We start from the raw sequence: 15742 nt of genomic DNA on the forward strand, positions 1-15742 counted from the left end.
CAATCGATCACTCCGTTAAATCAAGGAAATTTCGCACCTTTTCATTCGTCAAATCTCTTGAGAGCGCCGCCGACTCCACTTCTGATCATCCGCGAGCAGCGCGAATCCAAGCGAAACACCTACGACCAAATACCGAGCGACGTTCCCAGTTACCAGCACCGCTATCACCCAAAATATATCACCGAGTACATTGTAAGTCTCACTAATACAGACACATACATATTTTGCATTTCGCCATGAGCAGCAGTCAGGATCATCAATTCTTACAACCAATTCTAATTCTCGATACACAACGTAACGTTACAATTCCGTGTACTGTAATAACGATTGTAAACATTTATCCGATCAATTATTCAATAATAGTTATTTACTCTTAATTGATTATCTCGATTTGCTACTAATAGTTAAATGAACAGTGCCTATGTTAAAGTAGAATCTTCCGAACAAAATAGACCCTCTCATTTTACGATCTCTTGCGGAGACGGATCCGACCGACGACCCATAACTAACTAGTGTCAGTGTATTTTGACAAGAAATGATTTCTGGTAAACACGCTCCGGACTCGAGATTCTCTATTAATCCAGCTCAATAATCTTGATCTCACTCCAGTTAATCATTCCGCCGATTGTAACAATTATAAAGAAATGCTATCGGTAAGATACATTATCGAACCCGAACCGTCTGTACGTGTCAATTTAACGCAAGTTTATACGAAGCCTATTCATGTCTTTTCGTCGATTTTTATTATAATATTAACAATCCTATTTGAATAAACGATTATGCTAATATTTTCATAACAAAATCCGGCTTTAATTAATTTAACTCTTATGGACCTCGTCTAACTAACAATCTACTAGTAAATCAATCACACTCATTAAACAACCCGTTCATTCCTCGTTAATTCGCGTGGTTCCGTCCTTGGTAATTGAGACTTGCGTCTTAGACCTAAAAGAGAACCGACGAGTGAGAATACGTTAGACAGAGAAAAATCGGGTAACCCCGTTGGCCTGTCTGCGTTGCCAAACTGTCTCGCTCGACCCGCGTATTTCTGACTTCCTTATCTGTGTCAGTGTGCCGAGATAGACTTCACGTTCGCTTGAATATGTCAGTGCGTCTGTTACGTACTACCACTAATGCCCGACCGTAACCATAGGCTCAGGACGCAACAGATCATTGAAATTTTGGGGACTCGTCCGGGATATAAAAACGCGAATGTGAGGAATAGGAATGACTACGAGGTCCATGACAGACAAAAACGAAATAAATAAACCATATAAAGCCGCGATCAAATCTGGAACGCGAAGAAAACTAAGAAAACCGACAGCTACTTCTACGCCCGAACAAACGACGGGTGCTTCGCGCGTTGAGCTCGACGAAAGTAATATCAATCCGTTTGCTTCATTTACATCGCTACCTCAAACACCGTTACGATCGACAACGGAATTTAGTGATAGTATAATTGATCAAACCGTCGTCGGTCCATCCGCTCCGCTTGTCGACGAGAGTCGTACACTAACTATAACTGATATAAAAACAGATTTATTACATTTAAGCGATACTGAGCTTGAAATCATGGCGCATTCAGCTTCTAATCTTTTTGCTACCCTTAAATACGCGTTGAAGCCGTACCTTTTTTTGATGGAACAAATATTCCATTGAATTATTTTATCAAAGGGTGCGAGGAAGCTAAATCTATGCTTCCGTAGGAGGCAGAAAGTCAATTTACAAAGGTCATACGAACTCGCATAGTAGGTGAGGCTCGTCGTACTATACAAGACGAAAACTTTGATAACATCGCACAATTAACGAAATTCTTAAAACGGGTGTATGGTTCTCCTAAAAGCGTGTATCAATTACAAGGAGAATTAGAATGTATTTATCAAAAGGGTAACGAAGATGTAATTACTTATGCGAATAGAGTAAAAATGTTAGGTAAACAGATATTAGAAGCTTACCAGGGAGCAGATGATAGCTCGCGTATTCAAAACATTAAAACAGATTTAAAGAAAGACATGTGCAAATGTTTTATACGTGGATTGAAACCGGAGATTGAACAACGAATCTCCAGAAATTTGGATGTTCAGGTAACTGTAACTGACGCATTACGGATAGAAAGGGAATTACGCACTATAAATGACATACGACAGGGAAAACACGTTAACTCGAGTACTGACAAGACCAAAGCGCATAAACAAGAAACTTGCTAAATATGCTATAAAGAGGGTCACACAACTGGAAGTTGCCGAAAACTCGAGTTATTTTCCCAAAATAAACATAGTGATTTAGGATCCGAGATTTTAGTTTGTCAAATTTGCCAAAAGCGTGGACATAGTGCCGATAAATGTCGCCTTCGCGAACCGCGAGCGCGTCAAAGTATAAACGTAGTGCAAGAAAATCGCGTCACCTGTCAATTGTGCTCGAAATCGAGCCATAACGCGAAAGATTGTAGATCGAGTAACAATTTGAATCGGAATAATAATAAACTACCCGTGACTTGTCAGTAGTGTGATAAGACCGGTCATTCTGCGAAAGATTGTTGGAAAAAGCAAAATGAACAACGTAATCGTTCTCAACCACTTAGAACAGTATGTCAAATTTGCAACAATTATAGTCATACTGCCAAAGAATGCCGTTTAAATCAGTCTCGGTCGATCAGCGGTTCGTTTTGTCGATACTGCAAAGAACCGGGTCATTTCCTAGAAAACTGCGAGTTACGTATCGCGAGTAACAATCGTAGAAAAGAAAACAATCAGGGCAACTTCGCCGGCCCCTCGAAGACGGGTGTGCCACAGGGGACCGAACGAGGTTCACATCCTCTTGCGGCAATGGGCCCCGCGTCCAAGTAAATTCTGACAAAGCAGACATACATCCGGTGACAATAAATCTTGACAAACACGGACGGTTACCCACAGTTCGAATTAAATTAACCGACTCAATACCGCTCATAACGTTGTTATTAGACACAGGTTCCGGACCAAACGTCATTAAAAAGAAATATGTACCCGAAGACGTAAAAATTAATCGATCAAGTATTTTAAAATTAAGCGGCATAAACAACTATCCGGTATATACTTACGGCAAAATCACTCTAACACCATTTGAAATACCTATAAAATTTCACATTGTATCAGACGACTTTCCGATATCACAAGACGGTATACTTGGAAACGATTTTTTAAATCAAAATAATACTAAAATAGATTACACGCAAGAACACTTAGATATCTCCGGAATTAAAATACCTTTCTTTTCTCAAGAGACTGTAATAGTAGCACCGCGAACGGAATCTTCATTTTATGTTCGAATAGAGAATCTTAGACTTTTAAACGAACTGTTAAATACCCATAAAACAGACCCCGACAGTGACCTAGCAAGGACCGGATCCTCTCAGATTACATCAAACGAAATTCGTAATAATGAATATTCGTTTGGCAAAAATAAAAACGCCTTATATGACGACGACTCTAATGCATATGAAAATAAAAAATGCGCGGAATTAACGAAGAAAAAAGATAAAATTAAAGAAAAAAATAACAATAAAAATAAAAGTCAAGAATATATTTCTAAAAAGAAGTTTGAGTTAAATAAAAGCAGTGATTCTGAGATTTTAGAGAAAAAAGATGAAGATTATCAATCCTTTCTTGAAATCCTTGGTGGGGGAAGTAACCAAACCTCACCTGTAATGATACAAAATCCCGAAACCCATGAAGGGGGAAGTCTCCAAACTTCTCTCACAATCCCTGGAGGGGAAAGTATCCAAACCTTTCCTGAATCCTTTGAATCCGTCGATTGCGAGGAGGGAAGTAACCAAACCTCACTACGCAATTCGACCTCCTTTGATAAAAACTTAAAAGGGGGAAAATTTACCCCCCTAAGAGATATAAAATTTCCACGGGTATAAAAAAAAACTAATAAAGAAACTAACAAAGAAGACGACAAGGAAAACAGCTCAATCACTGCTAGTAAACTTATTAAAAAAATAAAACAGTTAAAGTCTACTTTTCCCCACAAGTCTTTAAAAAATAAAATCTTTGTTAAACCATCTCCTAAAACAATGAAATCCGCGCGAGTTAAATCGGAAGAAATAATCGATAAATTTATGAGACATAGAAAATCAAAATATAAAGCAGAAGAATCTGAAGAAAATCAGCACGAAGCCTCTCACACGTCGATGCGACTCTTAACAAAGAGGTTTCCTCAAATTACAAAATAAATAAATGCCTGGTAACGTCTCGAGGAAGCCCGCATGAAAAGTCCGGTAGATTTTCAAGAATTATAGAGTTATTACGTGTAGATCATTTAAATAACCAGGAGAGAGACAACGTGATAAATTTAATAAAAAATAGTCAAGACAGATTTTATGTTCCGGGAGAACAACTAACAGCAACTCACGTACTCCAACATAGTATCAAAACCGTAGACGATCAACCGATAAATACTCGGCAATATCGATTTCCTCAACTCCATAAAGACGAAATAAATAAATAAGTAGGAGAACTATTAAAAGGAGGAATAATAAAACAATCACAATCGCCATACAACACACCTATATAGATAGTGCCCAAGAAAGAAGATTCGCAAGGAAATAAACGATGGAGAATGGTATTAGATTTTCGCGCGTTAAACGAAAAAACAATTGGCGATGCTTATCTGCTACCTAACATTGTAGATCAGAGCTCAGCAACTGGCGGCCCAGTAGCCACGCTTGGCTATTGCGTTTATTCCACTTCCTTCATTCGTAGCGGAGACGCTTCCCGCACTCTCGCTTAAAGCGCTGGCGGGGCGCCGTCTGCCGTAGGAGGCTAGTGGTGGTAATGTCGATCCGTGCATTTCCACATTTGAAATTTTCTTCGTTAGTTAATATTGTTCAGGAAGTTTTGGATGAATTTCACAATCGTTTTACAGAATTCGACGCGATAAAAAGTGATTTACATCTTTTTAATAATCCACTCGCTGTAAAAATAGAAGATCAGCCGGAACATGTACAATTGGAACTCTGCGATTTGCAAAACGATGTTTTTCTGCAATCTCGAAAGGAAACAGATGTTGCATTTTATAGACTTTTGGATAAAAATTTATATCCAAATATAAGAAAATTTGCGTTAAAGATTCATTCCATGTTTGCTAGTACTTACTTATACGAAAAAACATTTTCCGCGATGAAAAATATAAAAAACAGAAATCGATCTTCAATGACTGACGAGACATTGTCAAACTTATTACGCTTAACTACAACAAAATTTTCTGTTGATATTTCACAACTTGTTGATGCAAGTGTTCGACCGCAAACATCTCATTAAGAAATTTATAATATTAATATTTTCCTACAACAGAAACAAAGTTAACGATAGTACGCGATGTCACGCACATACTTATAAATTTGCAATTTATTAAAAGATGTAAAATTACTGTCTGGATATAACATTACAAATATAACTTACTAACATATTAACGTCATTTACGTATTACACGCGTAAAATGCTATTTGTGACAATTTCTCATTCACATAACCCACTTGTATTATTTTATTTATTTACTGAAAGGCTCACGTTTGATGACGGCACGCCGATACTGGTGTTATTGATACATATGTTACATACTACACACAAATGAGACGGGGCGGAGCGTACGTATGTATGTAGTAGAGTGGTAGGGTCGCGGTCAGAGTGGTGGGGATGTCGGAAAAATCGCAGCGTTACTACTTGGTTATTCGGCTCGCCTGAGTTGCAGAGCGCTGTTGTAGATATTCTAGATCAATTAGGAGGAGCTCAAATTTTCCGTGTTAGATTTAGCATCTGGATGCCACCAAATAGAAATGGACCCCGCAGACAGTCATAAAACTGCGTTTACGACTCGCCGTTTGGACATTACGAGTTTGAAAGAATTGTAAGATCCTATTTGTATGAAAGATGCGAGAACGAATCTGCAATACCGACGTAGCCGAAATCGGAGCAGGATTCGAACAGGTGTTACTATATAGATAGGAATTAAGTACCTGTAAGTAGGATAATATGAGGGCGTACATGACGAAAAATGATAATACAGTGCAAAGAGAAAAAGACTGAGAAGAGACAGACGTGATCGGACAGTGTTACAGTAAAGACAGAAGAAAAGCGGAAAAAGAGAGTGATAAATCACGAAAGGGTGATCTCTGAAATCGAGGCGTGCGTGCTTTGATTAATCCGGGTAAAATCTGTTATAGTAGCGGGTTGCGCCGCAAAGCAAATTTGTATTTGTAAAATAAACCAGTGTGTAAAAGAAGCAACCATCCTGACTGAGATTCTTACAGAATGCCTTTTGGTCTAAAAAATGCCTCTACGACTTTTCAACGGTTGATGGACATTGTTCTATCAGGCCTGCAAGGGCAGGAATTATTTGTTTATGGACGACATTGTGATCTATGCCGCCTCATTAGAAGAACACCAAAAGTAATACAATGCACTAATCGATAGATTACGACAAGCTAACTTGAAATTACAACCGGATAAATGCGAATTTTTAAAAACTGAAGTCACTTATTTAGGGCATGTAATTAGCAAAGATGGAGTTTGCCCAGATCCAAAGAAATTAGAAGCCGTTTATCACTTTCCTAAATCAAAGACGCCTAAAAACATTAAACAATTTCTTGGACTCGCAGGATATTATAGGCGATTCATTCCGAATTTTTCAAAATTTGCCAAACCATTAATAAATTTATTAAAAAATGACTCTCGCTTTGAGTGGGAACCGCTCAAGATCAATCGTTTGAAATATTAAAACAAAAGTTATGCGAAGAACCTGTGCTGCATGATCCAGATTTCTCAAAGCCATTTATTCTAACTACCGACGCCTCAGGAATAGCCATAGGCGGAATCTTATCGCAAGAAGAAGTAAACAAGGACAGATCGATAGTTTATGCATCACGTACACTAACGGACAACGAACTGAAATACGATACATACAAAAAAGAAGTCTTAGCCATAGTTTATTGTGTCAAACATTTTCGACCGTATTTATACGAGCGAAAATTCACTCTAGTCACCGATCATAAACCTTTAATGTGGTTCAAAAACGCGCAAGATGCAACTATGCGAATACTCCGTTGAAGATTGAAACTAGCCGACTATGAAGTAATATACAAAGCAGGGAAGACAAACGTGAATGCAGACGCCTTATCCAGAAATCCGGTAAACCTTGACGAAGAGAATTGCAGAGTAATTAAAGATCAGAAGCGATTAAATCCAAATAAATCTGAAGATGCCGATCAAATCTCAAAATGGCTGGAAGACGATGATGAGTCAGAAGACGAAGAGTTTGAACTGCGTTATTCTGACGAAGAAATTGAAGAACCAACATTAAATAATGACGATGAAAGAAATTTCGAAAAATTTGACAATCCTATTGATCAAACAATTGTTGAAATTTGCGAACAACCAACAACAATCAATCGAAGGGAAACGCGCAATCAAGCAGTCAAACGACAAAACCAGATAGAAGAAGGAGAAGAAGATCATCATCAAAGAAACGATCCACCAGATAAAATAAATAATGAATCGGAAATAGACGAAGAAACCGAAATCAAAGAAAATGACGAAGAAAGCGAGGAAGAAGAGGAAAAACAGAAACAGAAAATCGCTAAAAAACATGAACTAAAGAAGAAACTCAAACCAACGATAATTGATATTTAGTCAATAAACAACTGTATCATCGAATCTCGCGAATTACTATTTTTGCGAAAAGATAATATAATATATTTCGTAGATACCAATGGAAATCCTTTAGATTCCGGTTCGCAAAAGTTGTTTGAGCGTAATGAATTGTCTAATTTACGAACTCTCACAATAGGTGAAGCCAAACCCATAAAATATAAAAACCGATACCATATGGCTCTAGCTGTTAGCGAAGGACAACGAGAAGGGCCTACCGAAACATTAACCCACATTACTACTACACTAAAAGACTCTTTAATCCAAGCTGAGAATTTAAAACTAGAAACATTAAGCATTGCGAAAACAGAATATATTAATAATGTCCCTTGGGATAACATGAAACCTACTTTACAATTAACGTTCATCAATACGTTTGTTAAATTAATTATATGTAACGGAACACTTAAACACCCCCCTTAAGATCTGAGATCGATAATAATAGGAGAAACTCATTGTTCTCCGACCGGAAAACATCGCGGAGTAAACAAAACATATAATTGTATTAAACACAATTACTGCTGAGAAAATTTAAAATTAGACGTACAACGCTACATCCAACAATGTTTGCAATGTCAACTAAAACAGTTAGGTAGAATAAAAACAAAACAACCTATGGTAATTACTGACACACTTGGCTCAGCTTTTGACAAGGTTGCAATGGATATAGTACCCCTGCCGGAAACAGAGAAAGGAAACATATACATACTAACCTTGCAAGATCAATTAACTAAATTTTGCATAGGAATACCATTACCAGATCAAACTGCCGAAACAATAGCCGAAGCTTTTGTAAATAAATTTATTTGTGTACTAGGCGCCCCTAAGACCATCTTAATCGATCAAGGAAAAAATTTCATTAACAATTTAATGAGGAAGGTAGCAAAAATATTTCGAATCCGCAAATTCCGTACGACAGCTTTTCATCCGCAATCTAACGGGTCATTAGAACGATCACATCACGCATTAGGCGAATATTTAAAACAATACGCGAACGAACAAAAACAGTGGGACAGATGGATAGGATTAGCACTGTTTAATTATAATACTAGCGTACACAAAGCAACTAAACATACATCTGACGAATTAGTTTTTGGCAAAATAGCACGAGTTCCTTCCAGCGAACCTCTAGCAGTAAACGACAAATTGGCAAGTTACAACGATTATTTGATAAACTTAGTAACTCAACTGCATAATATCCGGAAAAACGCTCGAGAAAATGTAATCGAGGCTAAAAACAAATCTAAGATCTATTATGATTGAAAAATCAATCCACGAATCTTTAGACCAGGAGATCAGGTATTTTTATTAAAAGGGCCTAAACCTGGCAAATTTGGAGATCAATACACCGGTCTTCACGAAGTTTTATAAAAAAGAATATCCGCATAGTACATCCTGTTACGTCCTAGACTTCACGTCCCCTTTTTTTTGCAACGTGAGAACGATTTTTTCGTTCTGAGAATCGTAAATAGTTGTAGCTTTAAGAATCCGAGATGCTAAGACTTCCCGGATGGAGAACAGGAGTCGGCCTGTGGCGATAAGAACTGTAATCGGTTCGCACGCGAGACGTTGCCACGATAAGTAAACAGATTTGGTTTCTAATTCACAGTAGAATGCGGAGCGGTAATAGATACTCGCGCGTTGTGTGATGTGCGCGGTGCGTCACCCGGCCGAAATTCGACCTCCTGCTCCTCCAGAAAGAAAGTTGAAACAAAAGATCTCAAACAAGCGTCGAGATCTCGAATCTAAATATGATAACCCGAAATCTAGTTAAGCTTAAACAAAAGATAATCCAGCCGATTGGGCTAAAGCCTGTGATTGGCGCTCTCGCTAAAGCGTAACCACGAATCAAAGATCAACTTTTTCACGAGAGAGCAACGGGGGAATCAGGATCCAAGTTTGATTGGCGAAGCCAAGGGAGCTGAGGCCCCTGAATAATAGTATAAATACTGTACACTCGGCCATTCAAATCAATCAATTAGTCAGTCTCACTCCTGCAGTTTATTCGAAGTCATTCCGACCAGTTCAAATAGTGAGGTGTAAGTGAAGTGGCCTGCAGCCAATCAGCCATAACTGTTACCGACAATCCGGAGCCGGCCTACCTGCCGACGTTGCGAGCTGACTGCCGAGATCAGCAAGTAGTGAGTCAATAATTACAGTAGTTTAAGTATCTAGAACGGGTCCCTTGAGCTTGTCGTAAGTTTTGTTACTTGACAAAAGCGATTCATATCCGGAGGAAATTCGTGTTCATAGTTTTTTTTTATTTCCTTTCAATCGGACTAGCTGTTCGCGACCTTGTGTCGTTCCGAACAACTGCCGATTTCCTTTCAATCGGACTAGCTGTTCACGACCTCGTGTCGTTCCGAACAACTGCCGATTTCCTTTCAGTCGGACTAGCTGTTCACGATCTTGTGTCGTTCCGAACAACTGCCGATTTCCTTTTAGTCGGACTAGCTGTTCACGATCTTGTGTCGTTCCGAACAACTGCCGATTTCCTTTCAGTCGGACTAGCTGTTCACGATCTTGTGTCGTTCCGAACAACTGCCGAGTTTCTTTTGGTGACATTAAGCGAGAAAATTAAGCTCACTTTAGTTTCCGGAAATTAATCGCTGGTCTTGACCCGTCAAGAGAACATACTAAACGAATGACATTTTTTAAGCGGAATCCCGAAAAAACCTCTAGTCGCGGAGCGCGATATTAGCACGACGGAACCGTCGTAACCGGGCGCTACGCCGCGGAACTGCTGCTAACCAGCCTGAGCGAACCAACCTCCCCCCTTCTGTCAGCAATAGAAATAATATTACAAAAAATAGCAGTCCTGACATAATACAAATTAACAACGACGCACACACCTCCACACACCGAACTCAGTCTTCCCCTCGCTCCCCTTCTCCCTCTCTCTTAGAATCTCCATTATATTCCCCCGTTCCTCCCGATAAAAATTCTGATATACATGAATCCTCCACCCCTCCTCGACAGAACTCTCCTTCCCCTTCATCACCAGCTTCTTCTGATCACGAGATCCTCTCCGACGATGATGACGATTCTCTGCCTCCTGACCTTGCACATTATGTCACATTAGCAAATTCCTTCCCTGTTGCCGACCTCCCTCCTTCTCCAACCGATAGAATTCTTGACTTACGTAAAAAATTCCCGAATTCCTTCCGTTATGCGATATCTACCCTCCCTCGCGATTATAAAATATTAGTAAAGTTCCCAGGAATTCCAGAAATCTGCGAGGTCCCTGTTTCTTATTTCTATAGATTTTATCCACCTTCATCTTCCATAGTGAGAGAATATATAGAAATAACCATTGACTGAGTCCTACACACACACACGCGCTTACACGTAACTTTATAATGTAACAACCGCACAATATCACCAATAGTAAGCAAATTGTAAGTAAATTTAAATATGATAAATAAATAAACAAGTTTATAAACATTTATGTTAATAAAGGTGGTTTTTGTTAGTTTAATCATAGACCTCGCATAGTCGCTCCCATTCCTGTCATCTCTCAGTCGATCGCCTGGTTCCGTCCCGAGTAATTTAGATTCGCATCTAAGACTCGAAAAAGGAACCGACGAGCGAGAAGCCGTTAAACAAGCTATAGCGAGAAACACTCGTTGGCTTGTTTACGACACCGAAATCTCGCTCGACCCGCGCACTTGACGCTCGTATCTCTCTGGGTCACTGTGCCGGGAGTTGACACACAAAGTGTCATGTGTCGGTTACGTCACTCCTCAAGAGCCCGACCGTTACCGTAGGCCTAGGACGTAACATCCTAATCGATTGAGAATATCATACATAAAACCTGGATCGATAATCTGATTTTATATTTCAGATGGAGAATCGAGAAAAAGCGATAATTACCGTCATAATTTTTATTATGTCTTACGTATAATGTTCAGGCTATCATAGGATACGATTGCGGATCATCCTCAGCGAATTTGACAATTCTATCGCTCCTGAACATTGAAGAATGCGACATTCCAACACGCCGCGCGTAAATAACACTAAAGTCTACGTTCAATTGTTACAAATAAACGATTTCCAATCAGTAAGAGTTTTGCAATGTAAAGTCGAAATTGATCGAACAGTCCGTAAATGCGGAATGTTTTCGCACACTATGGTTGTTTACAACGGAAAATATGCATTTATCCAAGAAATATCACGCAAGGCATGTCAGCAAAGGCATTTTTACGGGACAAACAATTTATTCTCTTACACAAAACACTCTCTTTGCCCTTGCCAGCAAAGGAACTTATATGATTTCCGGACACACTTTAACCAAAACAGAACATCTGAAATTGATCATCTTCGAAACGACACCCGGAAACGACGTATTTAAAAAACAACTCAGGTAACAAATTTTGATATCTTTGCATACATGAATTCAAAGTTCGTGTATGTGGAGAAACACAGTAGAACACAAATAAACGAATTATATAGAAATATATTATATTAACAATGCCGACTCGAACAAAAGATGTCACAAAACGCATTAGCAATCGCTACACAATCTACAAGATACACACATACACATATATACAAATACATACATACGTATGCGTATATAGTGCACATCCATATTCGTTTAATCTTACTATTACCATTCTAGCATATACTAAATAACATTACGAAATAATTGCGTTATAATAACAATCTACATTGTATCATATTTACACTTTACATATATATATATATTATACACACATTATATATACTTAGTTGTGTAAGTCGCATAAGGCCCACACACTGCGTAGAACGCGCACGTGCATATACTCAACTCGAGGGCGCGTGATACTACAAGAGCACACACTATATCTCGCGCACGAGCATTGACTATACTCGGTGCCGAAGTCACGCCACTAAACAGAGCCGAATCCCTTGGCCACGAATGACAAATACTTGCAGGACGCAAGATTTTTGCGAGCAACTTGTTGACATAATTCGCTCGCCACTCTCTCTCTGCGACCTTACCCCACTCTCGACTGTCATCCCGAGGAGGCTGCTCCTGCAAAGAACGCAAAATCGGCTACTGCATCATTCGTGATCAGAATTTCTCACAGCAAACACTAAGATGAGCATCGGACATATAAACACCAGGAGATTAACGCGATCCCCGTTGGGGATCCGAATCGTAAAAGTGGCATCTCCATCTCGTTTTTGGGTACAACTCGACAATAGGAAAAGAAGCTTCCGCGACATGCTGGAAGAATTGGAATGGTGGATGGAGCATCGCAGGGACCGCCTTACCTTGTGGCCAAATCTAATAGTCCCCGGCGCCTTGGTAGCTATCAAGACTCGACGAGAGTGGCAGCGTGGAGAAATCCTCCAAATATCAAGGCATGAAAACCTGCGGATCATGCTCAAGGATTGGGGCATAATAGTTCGGCGGACATACCGGGAGACGTTCCAACTGCCCGAACAGTTTGCCACGCCAGACCGTACGTGGGAAGCGATCACATGCTCCATGGCGTATACCTTACCTCCGGGTTCCGCGCCACACTGGACCTCGCACTGCATCAAAGCTGCAAAGCTCTTCCTGGAACGGCGTCACGGAACAATAAAAATCAAGGCGTCCACTGAAGACGGAAGAGGAGCATTTGTGGACTTAACCATCCACCGGAGAAGCGGTAGCGGCATCGAGGTGCACCGGGTCCTTGTGAACCACGGGTACGCTGACCGAGAAGAACAACCGACAACAGAAGCGCGGCCTGGACTGCGCGATTTGTACAACTCACGTTAAAATATACATACATAATATAGATAAACATAACATACATAATTACATATATACAGGGTGTCTGATAATGACCGTATAACCGCTCGTGTATAGATAGAAGAGATTATTCTGAGTCGAAAAATCCTTTATCATTTTGCGAGATTCGCAATATTTAACGAGATCTTAATACATAAAGATCCACGAATGAGCGTGCAGCCACGTGCAAAATGACAGCTCGGAGCTGTTCATTTTTCGCGCGCTCGTACGCCGTAGCAATGGAATGACAGGAACTAATCAGCAGCATATAATATACATAAAAAATCAATAACTGCCGACGACTAACTAATGTGACGCGAAAATATAAACTTTGTACTTTTTTAATTGAAATAAATAAGTCTAATGTCAAGATAAGTTAAAACTGAGTTCTTTTATACTTTTGTAATTAGGTATTTACTTATTACTGTATTAATAATTATTTATTTACTTATTTTTTTATATTTGAAGGTTTACATACAAGAAAACTTTTATTATTAGAAAAAATTTTTTTTCTATTCTTTATGGGATTTTTTAAATACATAGATAAGTAAATAAATGAATAATTGTTATCGACATCTTTTTTTGATCATATAGCCCATACAATTATGTAAGTAAAGAAAATTTAAGATCGCCCGTCGAAGTTATTGTTTTTACATGAAAAGTATTTTGAGCGAGGTGTTACTACAGTTAACAATAAGTGGTCAGCCGTTCTTATCTATACACGAACGCCTGCCGTCGCGCCGATTGTCACCGCGTGCGCGCTCTTGCATTCCAACGCGACACGACCATCTCATTATCTAAGTGCAGTCTACTCTCGCGGATCCGACTCGCGGGTGCGCTGTCCGCGTAAATAATCGAATTTCGTTGTCATCTTAAGCGCGGGAAAGTATAAAATTGTGACTTGTAAAATCATATCCGACAGACCGTGAACAACTTTGCAACGCATTCTTACGTAATCTCCATGCCAAACCAGCAAACTACCGCTACCTTAAATGTATTCTCAAACTCGTATGTTCCATTATCACATGTACTAAACTTTATGTTTTATATCTCCTCATTGGATTTGATATATTTCTAGTAACGATATTTTTCGTTTTTTTCTCCTTTTTGCTTTCCTAATGTTTCCTAATGTTTCAGTGCAACAAATTTTTCGCGAAAACTCCGCAACTATGCACAATAAAAAAAATCGTTGAAGTAAATGTTATTTAAATAATGATGTGTGTAATTAGCTCCAAAATTTGTAAATAATAAAGGTATTGTTAAATGGCTGTTAGAGCAAATATATATATATATATATATACGGATGACGGTGTGTATAAAATTGAGTCAGTTTATTAAGCAGTGTAAAGCTTTCGACCTTTGTATTAGGTCTTTCTCAATAGATTTAAGATAATGTAGTAATGGCCATCGCAACGTATCGTCTTGAGTGTTCAATATCATGGGAACATGACGTGACCATGCAATGAAGCGACTTTCAGTCGCTTCGATACGTTGCGATGGCCATTACTACATTATCTTAAATGTATTGAGAAAGACCTAATACAAAGGTCGCGCGCGAAAGCTTTACACTGCTTGATAAACTGACTCAATTTTATACACACCGTCATCCGTGTTTGCTCTAACAGCCATTTAACACCTTTATTAAATGTTATTTAGTTTGATGACAGCTATTAAAATAACAAAAAATTAATACCAATTTCCATTTTTAAAAATGTTAGGCTGCTTTTTCTCTTATAACATTTGTTTCCAAACAAATCTGTTACACACTAAGATTAACCTCACTGAACCATTTAATTTAAAAAAAATATTTTATTGATATCCTTATTGGATTCTGAGAAAACAGCTTGTAACACTTTATTTGGGACACCCTGTATATTATATAATATATACAGGGTGTCCCGTAATTGCCGTACAATCTCTTCGTGAGCAAGTATACGGAAAAAAATAATGTTGCTGCAACAAAATTGTCATTGCTATTACATTTTCGTAATAACAGAAAAAAAAGTTTGTTTCTATGACTAAAGTTTCATTTTATTTGATACTAGAGCAAAACTGGTTTTGCTCGAGAAATAGAACAGTTTTGCAGAATAAATTTGTCTATATAACTATCATAATTTGCTAATAAATACAATAAATTCACTTTTTGCTAATAGTACATTTCTTTCTTTTAGCAAAGACATTTTACTATTGTAGCAAAACTGTTGCTACTGTTGCTACTGATGACATAAATATATCGTAAGAGCAAATAAACTTTGCTACTGCTACCGATTACACAGCCACACAAAAAAAAAAA

General features: G+C 38.6%; 1 protein-coding gene across 1 annotated transcript; it reads left to right on the plus strand.

Moving 5' to 3' along the window:
• The first annotated feature begins 1925 nt into the window (after positions 1-1925).
• LOC109859209 (nucleolin-like) lies at positions 1926-7667 on the plus strand. The gene is made up of 3 exons (XM_020437216.1): positions 1926-2084; positions 2505-2842; positions 7088-7667. The coding sequence occupies exons 1-3, from the start codon at positions 1926-1928 to the stop codon at positions 7665-7667; spliced, it is 1077 nt and encodes a 358-aa protein (XP_020292805.1).
• Positions 7668-15742: the final 8075 nt, after the last annotated feature.

This window comes from Pseudomyrmex gracilis, unplaced genomic scaffold (genome assembly GCF_002006095.1).
Source record: "Pseudomyrmex gracilis isolate BER0280 unplaced genomic scaffold, ASM200609v1 scaffold_247, whole genome shotgun sequence".
In the NCBI taxonomy this organism is placed as follows: Eukaryota; Metazoa; Arthropoda; class Insecta; order Hymenoptera; family Formicidae; genus Pseudomyrmex; species Pseudomyrmex gracilis.